Raw genomic sequence first — 21,926 nt, forward strand, 5'->3', positions numbered from 1 at the left:
TTAATTTCTGACCAGCATTTCTCATAGTTATCCTTAAATAGACTCAAGTTTTTTGCTGTTATGTTTACCCCTAGGTATTTTACTTTTTTAACCACGCTTAACTCTGTCTCTTTCTGAAACCTTTCTGACTCTGTAACTGTCAATTTTTCCCCCCAATACCTTAGTTTTTTGCTTATTTAACTTAAATCCCGCCACCCGACCAAACTCTTGAATCAATTGTAATACTCTTTTCGTACTAGATTCTGGCTCCTGTAAAGTCAAAACTAGGTCATCTGCAAATGCTTTAAGTTTGTACTGTTTCGCTCCGACCTGGATTCCTTCAACCAACTGGTCTCCTCTAATCATATTCAAGAGCACCTCCAGGACCGAGATAAATAACAATGGGGAAATAGGGCAGCCTTGTTGTGTTCCTTTTTCAATTTTAAACTCTTCTGTCACCACATTGTTAACTATCAATTTGGCCTTTTGTTCTGAATAAATTGCATCTATCCCATTTTCAAAACCCCGTCCCACTCCCATCCCTTCCAAATTTTTCTTCATGAATTTCCAGGAAATATTGTCAAAGGCCTTCTCCGCATCTATAAAAATTAACACAGCTCTTGTATTAATATTCGTTTGCAAGAGTTCCAAAATGTCAATAATATTCCTTGTATTGGCAAACAAATGTCTACCTGGGAGAAAGCCTGCCTGGTCCTTGTGGATTATTTCATTTAAAACTTTTTTGAATCTACTTGCTAAAATGTCTGCAAATATTTTGTAATCCACATTTAAAAGGGAGATGGGACGGTAATTCTTAAGTTGTGTCTTTTCCGTTTCCAGTTTAGGTATCAATGTGATGAAAGCCTCTTTCCACGATTCCGGCGCCTTCTTCCCTTCCAGAATTTCGTTGCCTACCTCCATCAGTGGTTGTATCAAATAGTCTTTCAATGTCTTATAATACTTGGAGGTAAGCCCATCTGGCCCTGGAGACTTGCCCAATTGCATGTTCTGAATGGCTTGTTCAATCTCTTGTCGTGTTATTTTACCATTCAGGATTGATCTGTTTTCTTGAGACAATTTTGGTAGTCCATTCTTTATCAAAAATTGATCTATCTCAGCCTCATCTTGCGGCCCTTGGGTGTACAGTTGTTTGAAATATCTCTGGAAACACTTTCTAATCTCCATAGGGTTCTGTATATTTCTTCCTTCAATCTCTAAGTTTGTAACTGTATTCATTTTTTGTCTCTTCTTCAACTGCCATGCTAGCAGTTTCCCACATTTATTCGCCGATTCAAATGTTCTTTGTTTCATTAGTTTAACTTTCCACTCTATTTCCTGGTTTATCAATTTGGAATATTGTGCTTGATAAAGTTTGATTTCTCTCAGAATCGGCTGTGACTTCGGTTTTAATCTTAATTTCTTCTCACATTCTTTAATTTTCTCCAAAATCATGTCTTTTTTCTCATTTTGTGTCCTTTTCTTTACAGCATTCTGTTGTATCAAGAACCCCCTCATCACGGCCTTGCTTGCGTCCCAGATAATTCTTTTTTCCACCGAAGTGTTCAAATTTATCTCAAAATAATCTTTCAAAACTTTTTGGGCCTTCTTAGTAATCTCCTGATCTCGAAACAAGTTGTCATTCGTCTTCCATCTGAAGGAGCCAGTTGGTAGTAGCCTCATATCCATCTTTACAGCATTATGGTTGGAGCAGGTCTTTCTGGGAAATTAAAAGCTACTCCCTTGTTCTCCAGTGTGTGACTGGACAACTCTAGTGTTGTGTCTGCACCAATTGCTCCCTCATTTCAACAGAAATGAACAAACATGTATTTAAAACTATGTCCGGTAATTTTATGAGAATATCTCAGTGGGTGGCTTTTTGTAGCATCTGAACGCTTGCAAGAAAGATTAGTTTCACGTATAATAAGAATTTAGTTGGGTCCAATAATGAGCTGGGCTCTGCATAGTTAATGCGTTTCTGCGTCCAAATATTTTGAACCTTGATCTGCTGGGAAGCTCTTATGACATTGACCTCTGATTTCATCCCAGTCGTCCTCCTTGCATCTGAGGACAACAATTGTCTGGGATGTAGTCATTAAGTGCACTTAACATCCGGAGAAGTTCCGAAGTGAACAATGGAGATGATTTTGCTTGCCTGCTGTAAAACACACCTTAGGTGAATTCATTAACTTCGTCTAGCATCTAATTGGTCAAGGCCTGGTTTGCACAACTTAGTAAACCAAGCTATGGCTTACTGGGACTTCAGGAATGTATGGGCTCGCTGCTCTTTCCCAGTCCTTTTGGCTGCTGCTCTGCAATGAGTTAGGCTAAGATTAGATGTGGCAAAATCTGACAATTCTAGTTCCTCATTTTTTCCAAACATAAGTTCAGCCCTCTACATTTTCGCACCAGTTTGCCATTTTTTTAAAAAAATGGTTCTCTGGAAAATTTGTCAGCATTTTGGTGCAAAGCAATTTCCCCATGTGTATTCATTTCTAGGCGCACATTATTCTACTGTATACATTTTTGTACACATTGCTTGCCTGGAGAACTTGCATTGCAAAATTAAGAGAACTGTGCATTTTGAATGATGGCTGTGTTTCGGTTTCATGCATTGTTTCAGACAGTAAAAATTATAGGTTTACCTTTCACTGTGAACCAAATGTTTTCCCTATTCTTACGTGTCATCTAAACCAGGACTAGTGGTTAAGTTCTGTGCTCACTAACCACAAGCAATGGTTAAAAACAACAACCATTTGTACAGCTATGTGGAGGTGATTTCGATTGAAATTAACTACTTGGTTTTTTTTGGTTTTGTTTTAGGTATCACTTCTCTTTTCCCAAATTCTTCAGCACAAGATCCAAAGATAATTGCTTTACGGAGAGGACGCCTCTGCTGAAAGTTTCCCCAGAAGAAAATGGGTGGGTAGGAGATCAGCTTTTTGCTGTTGCTCGATGTCTCAGGATTCGCATCCTACCAATGGCACGGAACAGTAGAGCCTATGGTGTGTGTTAATATTTGTCGATGGTTTTTTTCAGGTTAAGATGCATGGCTGTTCATAACACAGATTTCACCACAGATGATGACTCTTGGGAAAACAGCTCTGCTGAGTTTGAGCAAAGGTCCCATCTGGGAAGTGAAATGCCCAGCTTGTCCAGATCTGCTTCCTCCTCAGAGAAATGTGAAATGTTGGACAACTTCCATGTCAAATTCAATTTAACCAAGATGAGGTATGAGCCAAACCTTTTGTTTTGTTTTGCCAGTATTGAGGGCTAAGGGAAATTGCCAAGAAATGGAACCCCCCCCCCCCGGTTTCAACAAATGAGTAAAATAACCCTCCATATTTTTGTGTCATATCTTGCCATTGATTTCAAGGATATTGTACCAATGAAACCGATGATAAAATCTGTTCAGATTTATAGGTCCATGCAACAGTAGAGGCTAAGCAGGCAATCACTTCTAAGCCATGATAGTTTATGTGACTAGAAAGCCTGGTTCTCTGCAGATTTTCATGTTTGGAAGTAGTGCTGTCTGTATTTCATCTTGTGATCTGTCACTTTATGCTTCTGTTTAAAACTCAGCTTCTTAGCTTTCTTGCACTAAAGCATCTATAACTCATGACGGGAGGAGATACATGTGTAAGACAAAGTGAAGTAGGAAGTTTTCATGCATCTAGTTCAGAGATGGGGGCGGGGGAGCCGGTGGTCTTCCAGATGTAATTGGAGCTTCCATCATCCTTGACCATTGGCCATGATGGCTGAGTTTGGTGAGAGATGGGGTTGTATCCAATGCTGGCTTTCTGCTTGCACAACAGGCTCCTGTTCTCTCAACAGAACTTTACCCTGCTCTCCTCTTCCCTGCTGCCCCCACTAAAAATATGCTCCAGGTGGTTGGGGGACCCTTTGGAGCAGATTTGGGTGGAGGTGGTTGTGCAGGAAGACAAGGGGAGGTGGAATGCTGCTCACTCCCTATTGGATACATACAATCCATGGAGTGTTATGCATTCAGTGGTCTGTGTTTGCCTGAGCTTGAGTTTGGACTAAAGATTCTGAGCTCCTGGGTTCTGATTTGATACATGATGCCTAATCACAGAACATTTCAAGATTTGGGCCTCTGCCATTGGCCCTTGAACTCTTGAGTCATGATTCACAGCCAATCACATTTGGAGTGGGAGTGGCCCAGGCTTTCAGGAATGTATATAAGCAGTTGCTTTGCCCTTGTTTCCCAGTTATGTAGTTCAATAAAGGTTCTTGCTGTTATCACCATGTCTTGCCTCGTGGGAACCCACCTACACTTCAGAAAGCCACAGACTTCCCATTCTTGATATAGTGGGACGGTTCCAAACAATACACCCCCTCATTTTTAATCTGAGCAGCAAGTGCAGAGTCTACCACATCTGATGAACTAACCGGAATACAGTCCATACTCCATTCAGTTATAATAAATGCAGCAGCTAATATTTAATTTGGTTAATTGCACACACACACACACACACACACACACACACACACACAATAGCCTAGTTATCAAGAAGGAAGATTAAAACCCTTAGTATCTGCTAATGATATGTATTGTGCCCAATATTTTTGTGTGTTGGTACCTTTCCTTCTTAACCTTCGCTTTTCTATTTTCATTATGGATATATGAATGCATTGGAAGCAGCAGGCTATTTCCTTGTTCTGTATCATTGCTGTGTAAGCACAGTGAGATGCAATTGCCCTAGTTACATAGAGCAGTTGGCAGCTACGCCGGCATTGTTTCCTTTATGCTGCAGCAGAAAGGTGCTCCTGACAAATTGCTCCCCAAAATATTTTCGATCCCGTATTATTGAATAAACATACTAGGGCTGCCAGTTGCTGAGATGGCCTAAATCTGCTAAACTCGATTGAGTGCTCTGAGCCATGCATGCTGAAGGCCTAAAGAACAAGAATATTAGCTAGAGATCAGAGGCCTTGAAGGGGCAGAGCAAGCAGAGTGAATGCCTGAGTCCAAGCACCTCAGATGAGCAGCCATGTGCTTTTTTGCGGAGAACAGTTCAATGGGAAGGGCAAGGGAACGATTCCTACCTGTTATAGCAGGCTCAGGAGAACTACACCTGTACAAATGGGAAAATAAAAGATGGGGAAACATGTATTGGTTGGTGTGCAAGGATAAGGGTGACTTGGACATCTGTTCATATTTCTCCTGCAAGTTTAATGTCTTGCTGGCTCAGATTTTGAGGTCTAAAGTAGTACTTTCAGGAGCGGAAAGAAATGTCAGCCCCAAACCTCTTAAAATTGCAGCTATGAATATTAGAGAAAAATAGATTTGCTATTATGATCCCAGAAGTCTCTCTGCTCACGCTTAATGCATCATTCCATTTTGCTGAAATGAACCTTGGAACATTCTTTGCTGCTTAAACAACCTGCCTAGTCAACATAGATAAATAAATAAATCTGCAATTCACTTGTTTTATTCCTATCCCTGGAAGAGTAAGGGAAGACTTTTAAGGAGCTTAAGTATTGTCAATAATACTGCTTGCTAGCATGATCGCATAGGGACAATAATTTTGTATCTTCAAGGCCGTTACAGTAAGCATCACAGATAAGAAACTCATTCCTGACCTAAAGTGAAGCATTTTGTTTTGAACCTTGTTTCTAAACTAATTGTTTAGAAAGTGCTGGAATGTATGTGATAAATGGAACTTTACGTGGTGCGTTATGCATGATGATCCAATACATTAAAAAAAAGAGAGAGATTCTGGCTTATCTATATTATATATTTTTAAGTTTATAATATTTAGAGCCAGTTCAGACAAAAATTGAGGAAACCATTGACACCTTAGCGCCCCCTCCAATCATCTTGGCTTCTTCCCTTTTCCTTCTTTAGGCAAGACTTTTAGGTTAGGGTTTTTCCTAATCCTTCCTAAAGCAATCCCAGCCAATCAGGGATCGCATGATGAATGTGATGGTGTCACAATACTGCACAGATGATCAGATTTGGCTACATGGTAATGCTACCAAAGGCAAAGAAAGTCAGTTTAGAAGTTGAGGGCTTCCCCCACTACATTCTTAAATTCATATACAAATATGCTGCTCAGCAGAAAACATCATTCAGACTTCTTGCTCAAGAACACAGTTCTTACTTACAGATTACAATGGTACCTCGGGTTACAGACGCTTCAGGTTACAGACTCTGCTAACCCAGAAATAGTATCTCAGGTTAAGAATTTGCTTCAGGATGAGAACAGAAATCATGTGGTGGCAGTGGGAGGCCCCATTAGCTAAAGTGGTACCTCAGGTTAAGAACAGTTTCAGGTTAAGAATGGACCTCCAGAACAAATTAAGTTCTTAACCCGAGGTACCACTTTACTGTTCTTTTAGTTTATCATTTGTTGTTGTTTTTTTGCAGGGGCATACATGCAATTTCAATAGAAAAGCTGACTAGCGTATTGCAAAGCAGGACACAAGTTGGTGCTAGAAATATGGAAAACTGTATATTGACTTCATTCTGCAGTGGAATACTTTGAATAAAGCTGGCCAAGTTTGTTCATAACAGATTAGAACTCTGCCTGCTTGCCTCCACATTTCCCTGTGGAGGCCTGAAGAAGCGACGCTTTCTGCGGTTGGACGTCCTGTTGTGGAGAGTCATGCAAGTTCCCAACTTGCACTTAACTTGGAAATAAAAAAATGTGGATGTGCAACCCCTTTTTGCTGCATCTCACTTAAACTGCAGATGCTCCATTGGCTTTTTAAATTTCCCTAGCTTTTGTCACAGGGTTGCAATTCTATGTCAGATTAGAATTGCTGTGAAGGTCATGGGGACAGCAAATGTGTGCAAGTCAAGGTCTGACCATGGCTAGTTTGCTAAGCTGTTAAAAGCACAGAATCCATAAAAGTCTAAGCACCAAAGGGTGGTGGTTGTTGTTGTTGGGGGAAAAATGCTCTAAGTGCTACAGTTTCTTAATAAAATTGCATTCCTCTCTCCCAGTGTGAGCTCTGCATGGCATTGTGTCAATTTGCCAAGATGACTTAGTTGTTTAAGGACAAGTGCTTCTGGACTTTTAAAGGATTAATGTAATGGTTCCTAGCTTTTATTGTCATTTTGGGTGCCTCTTTTAGTAACCATAATTTTAATCTTATTTTGAAAAGATTAAGTCAGCCTTGTATTTAATATACTGCATGCAGTTGTAGTTCACATAATGACATTTGTAAAATAAATACTTTAAATGTGGAAAAAACCCCATACAATTATAATAAAAGCAGATGCTTAAATATATGAGAGGGAACCTTGACATAAAGTGAAGGCAAACAGCTCTATAACCAAAAGAACTGTTGCATGTAATTTTAATATATGGCTGCACATTTAAAACACATTGCTTTCCCCAAAGAATCCTTTGTATGACCTAAACTCTGTCTGCTGGCCTTACAAGTTTGTGATTAATAGAATAATACCCACATCTCATATTCTTTCTCTGTGAAACTCTTCTCCCTTGTTTCTTTTCTTCTTTTTTTCAGATGCTGTTTAAGATTCCTAAAAGTTTCTGGGCTTTTCATCTTTGTAGTTGTATGCTCTGTAAGTACTGGGTTTCCAAAATTTCAGAGTAATTTGGCGGTACTTACCGAAGTTGAATCTGATAATACAATGGGACATACAGCAAAAACGTTGCAGTGCGCTCTTGCTATAGTCAGTCAGCAGTGCCCATCTCTGTGATATTCCATTCAATTCCCCCTTTCCACCCACTCTTCCATTCTTCCCTGCCCTAGTCAGTCAACATTCCATGGGTACTGGGCATGCTCAGTTCTCACTGGTCTGTGCTTGGGTTTCTCCTTAGGGTTCTCTCCCCCCCCCCCACATCTGTAAAACTTGGGGTTTCCCCAAGACTGTAAAGGTTCTCTTTTGTGCATGGTTGGTGCTATTTTGGCTATTCAAATGCATCTGCACTCAGCCTGAACATTGGAAGTAGGACTATGATTTTAAATAGGATATAGCATCTCATATGAAGCCTAGGAGCATGCCCACCTGTTCTTCACACTCCCAGTTGATGCTGGAAAAGTGTTCCTTTACCAATGCAGTGCCCTTTCCCCTTGGCTTTCAGATCTCTCTGAACCGATGCAAGTTAAGATTAACCACACAGAAGAATTGGATGTCTCAATTCCCCTAAAGGCAGACAACCTAAAATGGAGGAACCAAATGTGATGCCCTCCAGATGTTGTTGAACTCCAATTCCCCTCCCCCCAGCCAAGATGACCAACAATGAAGGATCATGGGAGTTGTAGTCCAACATCATTTGAAGGGCACTGTGTTGGTTAACCCTGGTCTGAAACATCCTTTTAGCTCTTTCCCCCAAATTTATTTCTTTCCAAACATCTGGTTTCGATCAGGGGATAGGGATTACAAGCTAAATTAGGCTGAAACATCCAGCAAGGACCTATGGTGATTTGGGTGGAATATACACACACATAAAAAACCCCGTTGCGAAAATGGTTGTTGTTTTTTTAACAAAAGTTTTGAAAAATACATTGAATTTGCCGTAGCTCACTTCGCCATCTAGTGTCACATTTGTATATTGCACTTTACAACACACTTAAAACGTTTTATTTGCAGCTGTATAGCTGAATCCCTGGTACAGGACGGTACAACTGATTAATTTAAAATGCATTTCAAAAGACTGAACTGCTAGATTCAACTGATACTTTATTAAATGTGTAAGTTAAGATAAATTTTCAAGTGACACAAGAGATTAGTTGCAAGTCAGTTCAGATGAGAATTACAAATACAAAAAAAATCTGTATATAAAATGCAATGTATCGTTCCCTCTCCTTTTCCTTTAAACATAGCATTAGGAACTTTATATGGATAATACCAAAATGGCTTTTCTAACTTCCTGTACTTTAATGTTACTAAGGGATTATAAAAGAAGGGAGAAAATGAGATCTGGATAAGGAACCTAGGAGTGTTTTCATGCACAACACTGAAATCCACTTTGCTTTTCCGGATTCTGTCATTTGAACATAAAAACTTTATTGGCTAGATTATATAAAAATGACTCTCCTCTGCTTTTAATCCCTTGTTCATAAGACTCATGTGTGAACTCAAGAGTGTGTATGCAAGAGGCTCAAAGGTGCTCTTAATGTTATATAGACAATTAACTAATGATGATGATAAAAGTAAACAATGTGTGGAATCCTTCTTCTTTCATATGCCAATTTGGTATGTATGGGTTGCACTTCTGTTCAGAATAGACCCACTGAAATTAACAGGCCCAAGTTAGTTCTATCTATTTATTTCAATAGGTCTTCTCTGAGTATGACTAATATTGGATACAATCTTGTAAGTTTGGGGTGTAAGGCTAAGCAACAGGACCCGACTTTAGGAGTTTATAATAAAAGCAACAACTCCTTTTTGCAGGTTTTAACTTTTTTAGAGGCAGTTTGTTTAACAGTTCGGCAGTTTCCCACATACCCTTTTAATGTGCCCTCAGATTTTATTTAGCATTCACCCTGAAAATGGAGCACCTTGGCAGATGCTGGCTGTGTCACCTATGGACGTCTACAGTATCCTTTACCAATTACTTTTGTTGTTGTTTTTAAAACAAAACGGTGGAGCAGCTTAGTAAATAATCACTGACAGTAGGCTGATTTCAAGATGGTTGATACGAAATGGCTGACTCGTTGCTTGCTAAATTAAATCCTGACAGTGATTTATTTCTTGTGAGGCCCTGACGCTGCCTCGTGGGACCGCTTCTAAACCAGCAAATTAATTCATTTGCAAATCTGTTTCCCAAGTTTGCTATCCAAGTGATAATGAAGACTGCAAAGGTCTGTTTTTTCTGTTATATCTCCTTTAGATGCCTCCTGCATCTCTGTGGGAAAGTAAAGTGGGTGAAAACTGAAGTGAAATTCCAGAAGTGTAAATTTTGTGAGGTTGTTTGTAAGTGTGGGTGAGAGCAACAAAACAAATGGGAACAGCATGCAGTTTTTGTCTATGCTTTATATAACACTGGTTATTTTATCTTGAACAATGCTTTCCACCAGTTTTCTTGGGACAGATGTTAAGCTAACCAGAATCCTATGAACGATGCTCCTGAATAGGCTACTTTCCCATCAGGCACAAGATCTACATGGCTACTGTCTCTGCATATGGGTTGACTACTGGTAGCAGGGCTGCCATTGCTAAGTTGTGGTGGGTGATGGGGAAAAAGAAGAGAGTTTGTGCACATCCCAGAGGCTGAACAGTTATGGGGAACTGGGACAGCCAAGCCATGAAACACATGTGTTGAATCTGTGTAGTGACTTCTAATGATTTGTTTGGAATACTGGCTTTCCTCCCTTGGCTGCTGGATCCTGTGACTTGGATGTGTGGTCAACACGGCACTGTAAAGTTTATCCCTCTTCCTCCTTGCCCCTTCACTCACTAATTAGCAATGGCAACCTGCCAGTCTGATAGGAATCTGAGCAGGCTGTGGTGGGGCTGGTGCAGGACCCAAATCCAGCTTCAACATGTGAGAGGACAAGTTCATAAGCATATTGAATGTCTTCATTCTGAACAAAAGTGTTTTGTAAAGTTAGGCCCACAGGGGACAGCCTTCCTCTCGATACAGTGATCTATACTGAGTTTTGCTGTCTTCCACCCTACCTTGTGCTTCCCATAGAGTTTGAGGATCTGACACATCCCTCCATTGGAGCCAACTCTTAGGGGTCGAGGTCCCTTCACCCTCTCATGAAATATTTGAGCCCCCCCCCCCGCTAATGGGTTTTGCCATTCAAATGGTGTTCTTGTGCCATGTTTTTGTGATTGATTATGTGGTGTGGGGCTTACCTGCCCCACCCCCAATATTTTATTCATGTTGGCATCCCAGCATTCCTCCATGCTAAACCAACAGTTTCTTTCACTCATAACTAATCCTCCCCAGACATACTTTTAATGTTATTGTTTCTCCCTCTTCTTCTGTTTTGTGAATCAGTGTGGCTGGGTAGTTGAATTGAGGAAGCCAATATCCCTGTGCTACATAAAGGAATAAGGATGGTGCTGTGGGTTAAACCACAGAGCCTAGGACTTGCCGATCAGAAGGTTGGCGGTTTGAATTCCTGCGACGGGGTGAACTCCCGTTGCTCGGTCCCTGCTCCTGCCAACCTAGCAGTTCGAAAGCACATCAAAGTGCAAGTAGGTAAATAGGTACCACTCCAGCGGGAAGGTAAATGGCATTTCCGTGCGCTGCTCTGGTTTGCCAGAAGCGGCTTAGTCATGCTGGCCACATGACCCGGAAGCTGTACGCCAGCTCCCTCTGCCAATAAAGCGAGATGAGCACCACAACCCCAGAGACAGCCATGACTGGACCTAATGGTCAGGGGTCCCTTTACCTTTACCTTTACATAAAGGAATGATGAGAATAATTCAGAGAGGTGGAACCGTCAAAGAGTCTTATGACACCTTAAAAACTAACATTGCTTGTGGGCTTCCCACAGGCATCTGATTGGCCACTGTGAGAACAGGATGCTGGGTCAGGTAGGCCCTTGACCTGATCCAGCAGGCTCTTCTTATGTTCTTATATGGATGCTCTAAGACATGTTATTATGGCATAAGCATCCAGGGACCACTGTAATAAAGTTTGTTAATGGTGTCAACAAACCACTTCATTGCTTTAGCTGCAACTGACCAACATAGCTACCGCTCTCGAAATGGTTACACACAGAGAAACGTGTTGGGCGAACATTTATTTTTTAAAAAATGTTTGCTAATCACTGTTCTGTTTTTAACCGAGAGTGATCTACTGGAACATTTCCCTTCAGCCAGCATCACTGTGGGAGATGGTCCATTTGTGCCATGATTAATCTGGCACGGCATCAAATCACCTTGTTCCCTTCCTCTCCTCCCTCCCCCCACTATTATCAATCTTCATTGATTTGCCATCCCTTTAATGCATGCTTGGTCCTCTGTGCTGAGGTGGCTTGCTGCTGCTCTCCAATGTGAAGCCAGCCAGCCACGCCTCCTCTGACCCTGGCCTACAAATGCTACCTTGAACCGATGGGAATTTTCCATGTCTATTAAGATTTTGCTCTGAATCTATTTTGATCGCAAATGCATTTGAGTTCCACCTTGGCAGTGATTCAAATTAAATAGCTTTAGTGTAATTTTCTGAAATGGCGAGGTTGCTGTTGTTCCTCTTTTCATCTGTGACTTATTGGCTTAAAAGCTCAAAGACTTTATGATGGGAAGTGTTTGGTTCCGGTGTGCACAATTGCAAGAAAAGGCTTTTACTGGACAGAGAGCTTGCGCTAGGAGTGTTATTTGTAAAGTATTTTTGGACAGATCAATCCAAGTATCTATGCTGATCATGAGGCACCAGTAACCGAGAAAGGAAGCATCTCTGAGAATTGGAAGGAGATCCCAATTCTCCCCTTTAGACAAGAGCAGATTTCCCCTCACATAGGACCACCAGGATATAATCACCTGATAATCCTTAGTGATCTCAGGGCTTAAAATCATCACCAGTGCCTCAAACGCTTTGGGCAAATGAATAGATGAATTAGAGGAGACTGTAAAATATGTCTGCTTTCTGCCATAATGAAAGCAATTTTTAGTTTTATTGGCTTGTTCGGAATTACTTGGTCTACTTTCCTATCCATTACCGCACTTCCTTTCATGCTGTGTCCCTAATAACTTCTGCTCTAATCTATGCTAAATTATAATATTTTATGCAGGCAAATGGAGGACCCAGGGCTGGAACAAGCCAAATTGCCATATTAGAAATAGACTCTCTGAAAAGAGAAGGCAATAAGGATTCTTGTTTGTTCATAAGGCCTGACTGTATGTGCAGACTTACAGGCTTGTTTGCAGGGTTAGGGATTCTGCTTTTCGCAGTCGGTATGTTAAGCAAATAAATGCTAGCCTTCAGGGATGGAGCTGTTTGTTCCACTTCTATATGCACTCAGTGAACCTACCTTGATTGTCTGAAAAGCCCTCCTGTACACAATCACCATACACAGTGATGCATGCATAGGTTGAATCCAGCCCTTCAGCCGAATATGTCAAAGTAAAGGTGCAGGGACATCATGTAGGATCCTGTTCCCTCCCTCCATGTGTGAAAGTCTGAGAGGCGCTTAAATATCTTGGGGTTATAAGGAAGCGAGACAATGGGGAATGCAAAGGTTATGTCCCATAGTGTCATGAATGCAAAACAATACATCATTCACCTTTCTCTGTGCAAACCCTGCAGGAATAATTGTGCAGAAATACAATATACTGAAAAGAAATAATTAGAGGTGTGGGAGAATTTGCATACGTATTTACACACAGAGAGATTGATGCTTTTGCATGAGCTACTTGCATGTGGAACCAAGTTAAACTTGTCTAGGCTTGCCATATGTCAGGAATTTTCCTGACATGTCCTGGTTTCCGGGTGTAAAAATGGTGCCGGGGGAATTTTGCCGAAGTGGCAAAATGCCAGGGGAAACCCGGATTATGGAAAAGCTCAACAACTTTGCAGGTATCAGGAATTTAACTTTTTGAAATATGGCAACCCTAAGCTTGTCTCATATAACACTTAACCAATGGGCCTACTGGTTAAGCATTTCAAAGAAGGTCTTCAAAGGACAGACCATTTTATATGTGTTACAAGGTAAGAGCTTTCAGCTCACTCTGTATTGACCACTTTGTTTTATATGTGTAAGACATTGTGAAAATGAAGTTTGCTTTTCCTTCTGTAATTTTAAGTTTCCTTTGTTATGGTTTCTGAACGTGCCATTTGTGTAATTACAGGGTATATTTTAGTCATATTGTGAAAAAGGAAGCGGCTGTAATTATGTGCACCTGAAGCTTTTTGCAGATACAAATTATTGGCTGTACTCATAAAACTGGCTACAGGCCGTCAAAGTGTCCCAGGCCATTAGGTTAATTAATATAGGCCAGTGAACCATTCTGAAGCACAATTCAAAGTTGAGATAGGATTTGAACTGTGTAGTCTCCAACTCATCTGGCCCTGGAAAATGTAGCAATTATTCCTACCCCTCTTAAATATTGCAAGATTAAACTTTTATAGTGGACAGTTTTTCAAAATGGGTATAATTATTACTGCCTGGCTGCATTCTTAATCTTTTTTTAATATAGCAATTCAATTTTTCAGAATGAAAATACATGACTACATCTACATCATACATTTAAAGTGCATAGCTTTATATAAAATGTGTGTGCATTATATATGCTTTAAATATACAGTCTAATTCTGTGCTCCACACTCATCTGGTGGTACTTTTAAACAGATTTTATTGAATATAATGGAAAAGAGGTGACATTAAAAAATGATAATAACAGAATGATTTCCCACCATGTTATTGTCCAAATAAGGACTCAGTGAAATTCAGACAGGACTGTTTGGAATTTATTGCTTTACTAATTTTCTCACCCAGGCTAACATCATGGTTTTTCATAGTGGATATTGTTTTGATCTTTTTTGGCTTGAAGAAGCAAAATAAATAGCTTGAAAACTTTAAAAAGTACCGCTTACCAGCAATATAGCTCAATAAGGACGAGACCGTTTTAAATTGCTTTTTGTCTCATTTAGGCAACCTTGGGACATGAATCATCAGACTCCACTCCATACAGCTGGTGGTTTTATTTTTGACATTTATATCCCACTTTTCACTCTCAGGAGCTTAATGTTGGCTGGGATTGGTGGGAGCTGGAGTTTGGGATGTTGGAGAATTCTGACAAAAATGGAAATTGCCAGTGTTCACCTTCTTGTCTCATGTCTGGGATAGAAATGAATCCGGAGAATACGAGTGGTGTTCACAGACCCTCCAAGTGTCCCTATTTTCCAGGGATGTCCCTGATTTAGAGAAGCTGTCCCAGTTTCTGATCTGATTTTCATTGGAGATATGTTGGAGGGTATGGAGTTATCCAACCTCCAAGCCACCTGAAGGCAATCCTGTATAGGGATTAAAAAAAAATGTTTAATGTTTTATTATGTTTTTATACATGTTGGAAGTTGCCTACAGTGGCTGGGGCAACCCAGTAAGATGTGTGGGGTATAAATAGTAAAATTATCATTATGGAATGGGACGTCCCTATTTTCATTGGAGAAATGTTGGAGGGTATGTGTTCACTGTCATTGCTTATAATCTGCAAATGATACATAATTATATTCCCACCCCTGAATCTGCATTGCTTTTCATTTGCATTGAAATGGATGGGGTGGAACAATGTAATGACTACGCAATTACATAATTTACTGAATCAGTTATGGAAATTACATAAGGTATGTAATTTTACCATAGCAGACAGCAAGATAAATAACGTAGTTTTTGAAGGAAGATGAATTGCAGCGGAATGGAAGCAGTGCTGCAAGTAACAAACATTGGACGAAACTGAAAATGATCCCTCCAAATGATCTCTAGTTGGATTCCAATAACACGAGAACCAGGTTGCAAACACATACTTTAAATGTTTATATCCATTCATCAAGGATTGGTCAATAAGGTTTGGCATAGCATGTTTTTATATAGGCCTTTTAGGATGTTCTTATTTTGAATCCTTTGAAATGAGAGCTCTTTGGTTTTTCAACCTCTTAGCTACATAGGTATTCAAGCCATGTTAAATTAGTTGGCATTACTGTAGAATGCTGGCACTGCTGTTGTTTTTAATTGTGGCATCATGGATGAGATAATCCCCCAAAGGCTCTTCCCTTCAGAGACAAAATTGCAGTCCTTAACTGTCTTGCCAACAGCTATGAACTTCAGCAATATTCGCGATTCTGCCCTTCTAAAGGTAGAACTGGCAGGGCCCTTTGTGGCAGATGTGGCTGGTCGGCAACCAGAGGATTATGTTGTAGTTCAGATTGGACAGGTAGAAGACTCTGGTCCAAGAAGGAGACGTCAACAGCAGGTAAAGTTCAAATACCCTGGACTGCTTTCATTTTATGGTCATAAGACAAAAGGAAATCTTTCTTATTTCACTATTGTGTTTAAACTCCCTTTGCAAGGGCAGGGCAGTGCAGGTTGAAATCTATATCTATTTCAGAGGAAGGTTTGTGTGTTCTGTATCCAATATTTGTTTGTTTTTTGCTTACTAATCATGGACTGCTTGCACGAAACAAACCATGATCCCTGGTTTGGAGAGAATTCTAAGCCCAGGGGTCATGCTTTTGTTTCTCCCACACACTAGCGAGGAGGAGTCAGTGGCATAGCAGGGGGCACACAGAGGCTGTTGCCCCAGGTGCAAGATTGTTAGGGGCACAAAAATTCAACACCTAGCGCTGCCTCTGTGCGCTTCTGTCAAAAATGGCTTCTCCGTGCAGACCAGGAAGTAGCTTCTCCAGACAATGGAACAACTCTTCTTCCCTTATCTCTGTGGCTGTAATCTCCTGAGTGATGTGGATGCTGTTAGGTAGTTACATGCACAACCCTGTCAATTTCCCTCCCTCCCTCCCACTCTCTGTGTACCCCTGGACATTAGCAACCCACACTATGTCACTGGGAGGAGCAACGTAGCTGAGATTAGCACATTTGCAACAAGCCATTAACTATGGTCACATCTGCACACTAAAGCCCTCCTATGGCCATTTGCCAGCCATGGCTTCCCCCAACAGATCCTGGGAACTGTACCTTATCACCATATTTGGCTTTGTTAAGATGTTGTTCTCCAGCCTAGTTCACTTCCAGGCTTGGGAAAAAGTTAATTACATGGTGTCAAGTTAAAACAGAGGAGGTCAGGGTTCATTCCTCTCCCCTGCATGCTGCTTTTGATATAAAAGGTAGACCTCACCCATGTTTTATAGAGCAGCAAGAAAACAGATGTTTAATGAACGTGCATAAGTGTTTGGCCATTTGACATACTGTACCTTGTATCTCCCTTTGTGCTAACAATAATCCTTGTGATAGCACAAAAATCTGAATAACACCCAGTGGTTGAAAAGTTCTCCGAAAGTGTCCATTTATAAAGAATCTCCCCCATCAAATTTGTTGTTGTTTAGTCGTTTAGTCGTGTCCGGCTCTTCGTAACCCCATGGACCAGAGCACGCCAGGCACTTCTGTCTTCCACTGCCTCCCGCAGTTTAGTCAAACTCATGCTGGTAGCTTCGAGAACACTCTCCAACCATCTCATCCTCTGTCGTCTCCTTCTCCTTGTGCCCTCCATCTTTCCCAACATCAGGGTCTTTTCCAGGGAGTCTTCTCTTCTCATGAGGTGGCCAAAGTATTGGAGTCTCAGCTTCAGGCCATCAAATTAGCAACTCGTAAAAATACACTGTGGCAAGGGAAATCAAGCAACAGCATTAATCTCTTACTTATTCATGCTACGTCTTTTCTTTTTTTGCAGATCTTATACAATTGGACCCTGCCTTTAAATCTGAGAAAAAACGAACAAGTTATTGTGTCACGAACTTTTGAGATGTTAAGCAGGTTGGTTTGTGAATCCAGAAAAAACCACTTGATTTTTTTTGGGTAATGTTAGTTTACTAGATGCTCAAATCATGGAAACAGTGGGGGATATCCAATTGTGGATCCCTGCTTGCACAGTGGACTTCCTTGTGTGGCAATCTGTTCTGCACCCCCAAAATCTGTTCTGGAGAGTTGGGGGATCATCATCCAGAGTAGATTGTAAGAAGTGTGAGAGGTTGAGGAAGAGAGGTACGGAAGGGGAATCTCATTGCACCTCACAGAGTGACATTGGATTTCACCCATGGGTCTTGCCTTTCACTTTTGCATAAAACTACTGCACAGCCATAATATCCCATCCAATCATATGTACAGCAACTCTTCAGAGCAGGCTTCCTCAACTTCAGCCCACCAGATGTTTTGAGACTACAATTCCCATCATCCCTGACCACTGGTCCTGCTAACTAGGGATCATGGGAGTTGTAGGTCACAAACATCTGGAGGGCTGAGGTTGAGGAAGCCTGCTTCAGAGGGAATTCAGTCCAGGTAACCAGTTGTAGCAGAACTCTGTCTTATGGGGCCTTTCCTCCACTGTTCTTCCTCTTGGGAAGAAGATTTGCCACCCAGGCACCTTCTTCTATTTCCCTAACCCAATAATAGCAAATGCTTCAGGTAACAGAAAAAGAAAAGAAATCTATCTTCATGAGTGATGCTTAAAGTGTATGTATGTGTTTGCATTTTCTATATGACTTCTCTCCCACATTTGTGACTTTAAGAAGTTTTGTGTTCTGGAGTAAGAGGTGTTTGCATTGTTTGTGAAAGTGAACTAAATCAAATTCTTAATATTTTATGATCTCAGTTTAAGTCATGATGTTGCCTGTAATAGCTTCGAGAAAGCTATCTGAAAGTAAAGTGTAAAAATAATAATATGATAAAGCTTTCTAGCATTTCCACTTTGTTCTGTCAAACAGTGTTGTGGTTTTTTTTTCAAAAAAATATCTTTCAGCAGTAAAGAAACATCCATAAGTATTCAAGCTTTTCTCCAGGAATTGGAAACCGTTCCTCTTTCCATGACTCATCAATATCTTCATGCAAATGTAGAGGCTCAAGTCACAATTGCTTCAGTCATTTTAGCAGGTGTTTATGTGCTCATCATATTTGAGGTAAGAATATTTTTTTTAATATTAAAAAACTCAAAATAGTCGAGATGAGAAATAGGAATAGAATTGTTTTGAATAGTTAATGTATTTCAGAAATACCAAGAAGAAAACTTGCCTGTCAGTTCATTGCTACTAAGCACATCTTCTGCCTTATATCGGGCTCAGTCAATTTTCATCGTAGCTCCAATTCAATTCCAGTAACCATTCAGTTTTTAAATCCGCCATTTCTATGGGATTTGAAACTTGAATGTAATATCAGGTCTCAATTCCATGACAAATTATACTCAACTTAAAAAGTATTGATTGAGTCCCGGCATAATCCCACAGATCTTTGACAGGAACACAGTGACTAAATGAGAATTTGCTTAAACACCTCTGCCTGCTTATAGTCACACTGGAATCTGTTTTGGTTTTTAGCGCTGTGGTCTAAACCACAGAGCCGAGGGCTTGCTGATCAGAAGGTCAGCGGATCGAATCCCCACACTGGGGTGAGCTCCCGTTGCTCAGTCCCAGCTCCTGCCAACCTAGCAGTTCAAAAGTACGTCAAAGTGCAAGTAGATAAATAGGTACCGCTCCGGCAGGAAAGGAAACGGCGTTTAAATGTGCTGCTCTGGTTTGCCAGAAGTGGCTTAGTCATGCTGGCCATATGTCCCGGAAGCTGTACGCCAGCTCCCTTGGCCAGTAAAGCAAGATGAGCGCAGCAACTCCAGAGTTGTCCGCGACTGGACCTAACAGTCAGAGGTCCCTTTACCTTTCATGGATCAGAAAGGTGTAAAAGCTGTAGTGCAAGTCTGTGAGGAGAGCAAGCGAAGATACCCACCTCAAGAAACCATGTTGCTTGTACCTTCCCTCTCTGCTCATAGCATGTTATAATCTAATTGATGTAGGGAGCTATGGCTTTCCTCTGGTACCTGCATGACGCTTGAAGCTGAGGTATCCAGAGCACAGATTCCCATTTTGAACACTTCTGCATCAAAGCAGGACAAGTAGATCAAGGATAGCCAACATGGTGACCTCCAGAAATTGTGGGACTACAAACCCCATCATCCCAACCAACATGGCCAATGCACAGATACTATTTAATGATTTAAATACTGCTATAACATAAAGAGAAGAATATTGAAGCAGTTCACAGCAGTAATACATAAAGTATGTCATAAAAACCATACAAAAAAGAGGGTAAAAACAGACACCATTTAACCATTGTGAATTATGGGAATTGTAGCCAGTTAGCTCAGTTGGTTAGAGTATGGTGCTGATAACGCTAAGGCCATGAATTTGGTTCCCATAAGGGCCACCTGCGTATTCCTCCATTGTAGGGGTTTGAACCAGATGACCCTTGGGGTCTCTTCCAATACCACAATTTGATGATATTGAGGGCACCATGTTGGCCAGCCCTGCAGTACAGCATAAGAGGAGGCTTGACTAGGCTTTTAGGAAGCTATGTGAAAATGAACTACCCATCAATATCTGGGAAACAACTGTGGGAGAAGGCTTGTTTCTTTGTCTTGCTTGTGGACTTCTCCTAGGACTGAGGAACCTCTGGCTCTCCCTATATTGTTGGAATACAACTCCCATCATCGTTGATCATTGGCCATGCTGTTCGAGGCTGATGGGAAGTGGAGTCCAACAACATCTGGAGGGATGCTGGTTCCCTATCCCTGCTATGGATGTTTGAATATCTGCTATGGAGTATAGGATGCTGCATCTGGCAGGGGCTGCCCTTTTGTTTCATTACCACAATAAGGGTAGATCTTCTGCTAAATACACCTACGGGCCGAAATGAAATAAATGGGTAGTTGGCCAGAATCTGCCAAAATTGGCCCCCTGAACAGTAGTGAAGCAGGGCCTGGTTTCGTCTTTGGTTTCAAAATTAAAATCTCCTCCTTCAACTCTGTACAGTACAGTGGTACCTCGGGTTACAGATGCTTCAGGTTACAGACGTTTCAGGTTACAGACTCTGCTAACCCAGAAATAGTACCTCGGGTTAAGAACTTTGCTTCAGGATGAGAACAGAGATCGTGTGGCAGTGGTGCGGCGGTGGCAGCGAGAGGCCACATTAGCTAAAGTGGTGCTTCAGGTTAAGAACAGTTTCAGGTTAAGAATGGACCTCTGGAACAAATTAAGTTCTTAACCCGAGGTACCACTGTATCAAGGAATTCTCCTTTTTGGCTGAAGAGACTTTGGAAAACACAGAATCTGGTCCCCGAACTCTGAGAGGTGTTTGGATTACAGGGGCAGCAGGGGAAAGGAATGTTAATTTAGTTGATGCTGTTTCACACCTACCTACCTACCTACCTACCTACCTAGTGCCCATCTAAGTTTTACATTCCCCCTCCCCACCCCGGTTGTGTTATTTTTTTTTCTGGGCACTTCACAACCTTTTCAGCAGCCCATCCTCCTGACTCTATAAGTAGATGAAAGATTTTTCTGCTCTATAATTAGGATGGCGGGCTGAAAATTCAGAATGTATTTATCCACTGGGTGGCGCTGCTTGCTGTTCTTAAATCTTGGATGCTGCTTTCATATCTCACTGTAAGCTTTAGCCGGGCTTTCTCACACAGAGGCTGTTGTTTTCTGGCAATAATCAGCGAGGTGCCATTTCTTCGTGCTGTGAAGCTGAAAACCAACTTTCAAGAGTGTCCCATTTTTATATCTTCTCCTGCCTTATAAAATATTGAAAAGGGCCATGTTTCAGTATGAGCTGTGCTCGTATCAAAACGTGACCCGCCTTGCATCATATTTGTGTTTTCTTGTTCTGATGGAGGCAGCTGTGGAATATTAAGCTGGGTTAATTGAATGCTACTGTCCTGCTTCCAGCCTGCCCAAGGCTGCCTAGGGGAAAGGGAGCTGCAAAGTCTTAAAAACGTAACAAAGTGCAAGAATACTCTTCGGCCCATGCACTTGCATGTGCATATGTATGCATGCTTGTGTGGTATTCATTCCCATGCATCCAAACTTTCAGAACTTGTTTATTCGGCAGCATAGGTTTTCTGGGGTAGAAGAATAAACGGTAGTAAAATGAATAGCTGTGGAGGAAATGAGATGATAAAAGACTTAACAATAAAGCTAAAAGCTACATAGGCAAACTTGTTGAATTGAAGAAAGGCAATACATTAAAAAACAGAGAGCAGGCATTTCATGTAAAGCTGAATATATATAAGAGAGAACAACGTTGCATCTGTTGTAGCTCAGTAGAACACACAGCATTCCAAAGGAGCTACTAAAATTGTGTGCCTTGATGATACAGATTAATTAAATACAAATGTTTAGCTTTTGGAAATCCTGCTGTTGTTGGTTGGTTTTTTTTTTTTGCCAAAGATGCATACTTGGTATGTAGCTGTGCTTGATGTATTTTAAAACATTTGTTTTTTTGGGGGGGGGGGAGTGAGGTTGGGGTTGCTTTTTTAGATTTAGGTCCTCTATTTTCATTTATTA

General features: G+C 41.0%; 1 protein-coding gene across 2 annotated transcripts in view; it reads left to right on the plus strand.

Annotated features, from left to right (window-relative positions):
* Positions 1 to 21,926, plus strand: part of OCA2 (OCA2 melanosomal transmembrane protein) — a 165,788-nt gene that overhangs the window by 42,790 nt on the left and 101,072 nt on the right. The window contains exons 3-9 of one of the 2 annotated variants that reach the window (XM_081858972.1): positions 2,800 to 2,898; positions 3,016 to 3,207; positions 7,474 to 7,531; positions 9,441 to 9,513; positions 15,681 to 15,838; positions 17,270 to 17,352; positions 18,338 to 18,491. In XM_081858972.1, the coding sequence (XP_081715098.1) occupies positions 2,800 to 2,898; positions 3,016 to 3,207; positions 7,474 to 7,531; positions 9,441 to 9,513; positions 15,681 to 15,838; positions 17,270 to 17,352; positions 18,338 to 18,491 (817 nt within the window). Of the gene's footprint in view, positions 1 to 2,799; positions 2,899 to 3,015; positions 3,208 to 7,473; positions 7,532 to 9,440; positions 9,514 to 15,680; positions 15,839 to 17,269; positions 17,353 to 18,334; positions 18,492 to 21,926 lie in introns of both variants that reach the window. The other variant, XM_081858971.1, reaches the window with a different exon arrangement.

This window comes from Podarcis erhardii (assembly GCF_964252035.2).
Source record: "Podarcis erhardii genome assembly, chromosome: 4".
NCBI lineage: Eukaryota > Metazoa > Chordata > Lepidosauria > Squamata > Lacertidae > Podarcis > Podarcis erhardii.